Below are 5,395 nucleotides of genomic sequence, written 5' to 3'. Positions count from 1 at the left end.
TGCCTATTTCTCGTTGTTCGCTTTGTGTTGCCGCAGTATTCGCCACAATACTATCGAATGGTGCTACTTTTTTCTACTATCGAATGGTCGTTGGCCACTATCGATAGCCTTTTTTTTTGAGGAAATATACATATGTATTGGGCCGTATGAATAAAAACTAAGCAATTGCTTTTTCTTAAAATTTCATACCTTTCACTTCAATTTTGTTTGAATAAATTGAGTAAAAGATCTGGAATTTTAAGAAAAAGCAATTGCTTATTTTTATTCATACGGCCCATTATGCATTTTTTTATTTTTGAAAATGGGAATTCGGCAACATTGATTTTCTTACACATCGCCGTTTTTTTACCTATTTCCACGATTCAATATGGAAAACCAGTTTGAATATCTTTTTGGAACCTTACTATGGTGTTAGTGATTCTGCGTAAATGGAAGATTGATATAAGGTAGGGTTAGTCCAATTTTGGGGATTCTTCACGCCTGAAATATGGACTTTTCCGAAAATTTTGGAGCGAATTCTATGCAAAAACACTGTGGCGTAGCCGGAGTTGACTGATGAACGTTTTCGTCATCCCTTGTCAAATTTGGTGTGGAGACAAACCGGTTCCGGTTTTCAGAACGAAAAATGGCACTGAAGATGGCACAACGCCGAAACCGGTTTGTCTTCAAGCCAAATATATTTCAACGATTCCACACAACTTTTCCAGTGTTTTAAATCCTGGTTATGCCACTCAAGCTTTTTAATCTAAAAACATCATGGCCCTAGTAAACAGCTGTTTGTCAAACTTGGCGTTGCCGGACTTGCACTTCACGATTTTATGAAATGGTGCCGAATTCATGGTAAACTTTCGTGTATAACTGAATTCATGAAATGGTGTTTATGCAGCCAATTTTAACCCAAATTCATAAAATGAATTCGTGAATTAGCGTATGCATAAACGTAGTATTAGTCAGCTTCTGGTTGAATTATGGAACCACAAGCCAGAACTCCTCCTATGCCTCAAGCTTTGGTTCTCAATCCAGTTAATGCAATAACAGCTTCTTCCAAGCCATTCAAAACATGCACTTTGTTAGGTCCACCATCTGATACAGACTGCGTTCAAGTATATGTTCTGCGTTCTTAAATAATTTCACCTTTATATTTGGCCAAGGACTGTCGCTCCAGCAACACACCCCAAAAACTCTTTGGGGAACTTGTATTACAACAACAACAACAACAACAACAACAGGGCGTTTGAGCATCAAATTTGCCTCGTAAAGCTTGATATGCAGTTCAATGCGAGCGCAAGCGTGAACGTTCGCAAAGGCAAATAATTCCATTTGTATTCTTATGTACGCTCACACACATCTGTCAAAACTTGTCGTTCACATGTGAATGCTTTGCGTATGCACACAGTTGACTGCAAGCTTGAAAAAACATATGAATTTTAAATTAGGTTTTATTCTATAATTCTGAGATATTTTTTTTTTATTCTCTATCTTTTGATGTATCAACTATTGCAATAAGTTAAGTAATAACGAAGATATTGGTCAACATAAAAAGCTCACGCTCACGCTCACATTGAACTGTATAGCAGGCTTAAATTTACGAGGGGCTCGTAAATAAAGCTCCATACAAATTTTGACAGTTCTTTTACGAGGCTCGTAAATTTACGAGCTTTACGAGGCTTTTACAAGTTTAAGGGAAGACCCCTACTGTAATTTCAACGTTTTATTTAATAATCTAGTGTATGTGAATAATAAACGTAACAGTATATGACTTCATTACCTTAATTGAAAGCTCTTAATCTTAAGTTCTAATTTTTAAATGCAATCATTATTTTGGCTAAAAATTCTTGAACCTCTGCATTTTGCATCAAGGAACGCTTTTTGCCGCTCAACACCATACCTAAAATATCGGGACACTTCTCCTTATCTCGTGAATACATATCTCGACCATCCACTTCATCACCGCCGCCAGCGCTGCCTTCTTCAACGCCGGGCGATAAACATAATACACCGGCGTTGCCACTCGGCCCTGCAGCAGAAAATGTTCCCTGCTGCTTATGACGTTTGGTTTTGCGACCTTTTCCGCCATCTTCAATTATTTGCGTTTGTGTTTGTATTTTGGTGGTGTTTTTGTCTACACGCTTTTGATAGGGTCTTCGTGTTTTGACTGGTTCTTTCTGTTGTTGTTTCTCTTTCCTTTTCGATGTTGATGTCGAGGCAGTGACGTCGTTTTCGGCCAAATTCACGTTTACATTCGCTGATTTGGGCGATTGTTGGGGCGCTGTAATAGCGACAGTTTCTCGGGCTATATTCCCAGAAGGGTGAGTAATTTTTTGTAATTGCTGCTGCGTTTGTGCCTGCGGTTCCTGTTCTTGTTGGAGTCGACGTTTCACGTGTAAATTCAGGCGCTCCTTAATAAGCCGACGCGGTTGTACTTCCGTTTCCGGTAATTGGGGTCCTTCTGTCTTTACAATTTGTAAATTTTGCGGTAGCTCAGCCATTATGCCCTCTTTTAGAGCTGCGAAGTTATTCCACTTTTCTTTCTGTCCAATTTAACAATCGGAATAAATAAGCAGAATTGGCAATGCTGTCGGAAGTAACCCACCAAGCAAAAATGGTGGGCAATGTTTACTTAAAGTTTTCTTACACGATATGTATTTCAAACTGTAAATTTGACTGTTTCGATACACATGTAATTGAATCTGTCTGTCAAATTCACAGTATTTAACTAACTATTTAAATTTATGTCCTTTGATATCGAAATAAACCAAGCACAAATGATTCTGTCTGTACGTCCGATGAGAATATAAACATTTCTATTCGTATGTACGTGGATCTACAAACTAATGTAATTTGCCTTTACACAATATGTTGGCACTTCCATATGTGAAAAGTACACATGCAAATACATATCGTGCAAAAAAAACATTTAGCAAGTGTGTTTGGCTTATAAAATATGTATATGGTATATGTATTGGTATGTACTCTTAAATTAATGAGTTTAAAGTGTGAGTGCAAAAATAAATAGTTAAAGTTTAATTTTACTTTTGCGATACGATAAGTTTTCAACGGTTTATTCTTAAGGACTTTGTATTCCTTTCTTGCTTTTTAAAGATATGTACACACATAACACACAACATATAACATATAACACGCCTCATCGTAAAACAAAATAGAAGGGACACAACATGCGTTCGCCGGCAAATTCGTCAACTAAATTGTTTACGTGTATTTGTATGGGGGCTATTACAAACGAAGGCGTTACGAGCATGGCGCAATAAACAGATGAAGTAATAAAACAGCTTTATTTCTTTATTTTCTGACATTCGGTTGCCTAATAGTCAAATTTTATAGGCAAATTTACAAATAAGGCAGTGTCAAAAACTTTTTCTGGCTCTAATTATTTCACCTGATATAATTCCCCCGCGGTTACGAATGCGCTAACGCAGTTGCTATCGAAATCAAACCGACACGCTACTTTCTGTTGCGTTTATGAATTGACACTTGAAATTTTTGAATTGACACTTGAAATTGAATGAGAAGAATGCATAGCGTGTAACAGTAAATTTTTAAACGTCGTCAGCGCACAAGCAGATATTCGGATCTAATTTTTGAGTTGTACCGCTTTTGAATATGGTGTGCAATATGTACCTACAGTTTACCGCCCTATTTATTTATTTAGTCTATGGTTTTATAATAACAGGAAGGAAATTTCTAAGGGATCGCCTGGGGACATTAAATCTGATCCTCTCTAACAAAAACGGACAATCAACAATACCATTATATATATGTAAACGAAAGGCACAAGACAGACCTGGGACTTTCTAGAGACTTGAGATTCAAAAGCATGAGACGTGAAGAATATGACAGGGTCTGAAAAGTTCCAACAGCGAAGGGCAAACTTGAGAAAATTTTTTTGAACACGTTCAACCCTGTTTATAGCATTCTGATTATACGGCCTCCAAATAAAAACCGCATATTCGAGATGTGACCGAACAAATTACGAATACAGTAACTTGAATGTATAAGGATCCGAGAATTTTGAGGCATTGCGTCTTACAAATCGTGGAACAGAATACGATTTTGCAGTTACATAGATAATGTGTTTATTGAAAGAAAATCGATCATCAAACACTACGCCAAGGTCTTTTATCTCATCTGCATTATTTAGATCATTAGCCGATTTAAAACAGTGAAAAAATGTATCGTGACTATTTTCAAAATTACTGCGTCTAAAACACAAAATAAACATTTTCATCATTAAAGAGCTTAAAATAAATCTGCGGCATAGTATAGTCAGCCTTTGAGTTTTGTCATTAGCGTGGGAATACCGATGTTAAGTGAACTCGTATTTTTCATGATATTTTAAGGGCTGTCAGAAAGCATAGTGAAATTATACTAGAAACAAGAGCGTGAAAAAAATTTTTTGTTCATTTTTACACAATCTTATTTGAAAATTTTCCTTTACAAATTTGCATAAGATAGCCGAATGACAGAACCTAAAGCGAGAAAGCTGTTTTATTACTTCACCTGATTATTGCGCCATGCTAAGAAAGTATGTACCTTGGAAATTATGGAATGCATTTCTATAGCTTAGAACTTACCCTCAATTGAAACTAAAATGCGCGTTGGGTAATTGCTATTCATCGCCTCCACCACCCTACCCCGCATGACTCTTGCGCATATATTTACAAACTCGCGCTCGTTATGTTGCGTGCAATGGTATTTGTATTTATTCTAGTTACCTCTTCCCCTCAACAACGAGCTGTTCCCTTCCGCTCTATAAAAGTTCTGCAGATGTCATTTGCGTGTGTATTCGGCGCAGTACTACCAACTGTCAGATATATAACACACCCTGTGTTGCCGTCTTCTCGTTGGTAGAAGAAACGTGTTTTGTGCAGAATTTTCAGTTGTTCATTTTCGATTTCGGTTCAGAATTTTGTTTGTAAACACGCGTGTGGCGAAATAAAATTAGCCAAATATAGTTGAAAAAATTGCTTTCGTGGTAAGTATAGAGTATTTATGCATTTTGGGTTTGTTAAATTTCAATAAAGTTATTGGGGCTAGCGCGCTGTTGCTCCCCAACATTGAAGCGGCTTTTCTTTTTCCAATGGCGATACATGTGTGTGTTTTTGCCTTTGCTTCGTTTTGTGCTTTTTCATAGTTGGTGTTTTTCTCGATTATTTTTCTCGTTCGCAGTTTTGCCCTGTACAACACATCGTACAACAACATCGGCAGGGAAAACAACAACATCCGTAAGAAAAACAAAAACCACAAAAACAACATAGCAATCAGCCATTAGCCAACGGAGCCAGAGCTGTGTAGCCATAACCATAGCTGCCAGCCAACGAACGGCAGAACCAAAAAATAAAGTGGAATAAATAGAGAAGGGGAGGTGAACTGCAAA

At 37.2% G+C, this 5,395-nt stretch overlaps 2 protein-coding genes across 5 annotated transcripts in view; both read right to left on the bottom strand.

Moving 5' to 3' along the window:
• LOC118739122 (sodium-dependent phosphate transporter 1-A-like) overlaps nucleotides 1-5,395 on the bottom strand; it is a 441,416-nt gene that overhangs the window by 394,616 nt on the left and 41,405 nt on the right. The gene's annotated exons all lie outside the window — the stretch shown is intronic.
• On the bottom strand, nucleotides 1,697-2,528 carry LOC118739130. Its single transcript, XM_036470293.1, has one exon. The coding sequence runs from the start codon at nucleotides 2,487-2,489 to the stop codon at nucleotides 1,797-1,799; it is 693 nt and encodes a 230-aa protein (XP_036326186.1). The 5' UTR covers nucleotides 2,490-2,528; the 3' UTR covers nucleotides 1,697-1,796.

The sequence above is a fragment of the Rhagoletis pomonella genome, unplaced genomic scaffold (genome assembly GCF_013731165.1).
Source record: "Rhagoletis pomonella isolate Grant_MI unplaced genomic scaffold, Rhpom_1.0 Rhpom_scaffold_00005, whole genome shotgun sequence".
Lineage (NCBI taxonomy): Eukaryota > Metazoa > Arthropoda > Insecta > Diptera > Tephritidae > Rhagoletis > Rhagoletis pomonella.
The sequence above is the reverse complement of the archived record's forward strand: the minus strand, read 5'-3'. Positions and strand labels throughout refer to the sequence as shown.

Coding starts and splice junctions, on each gene's coding strand:
- LOC118739130 (XM_036470293.1), bottom strand. CDS start 2,489: ATGGCTGAGCTACCGCAAAATTTACAAATTGTAAAGACAGAAGGACCC.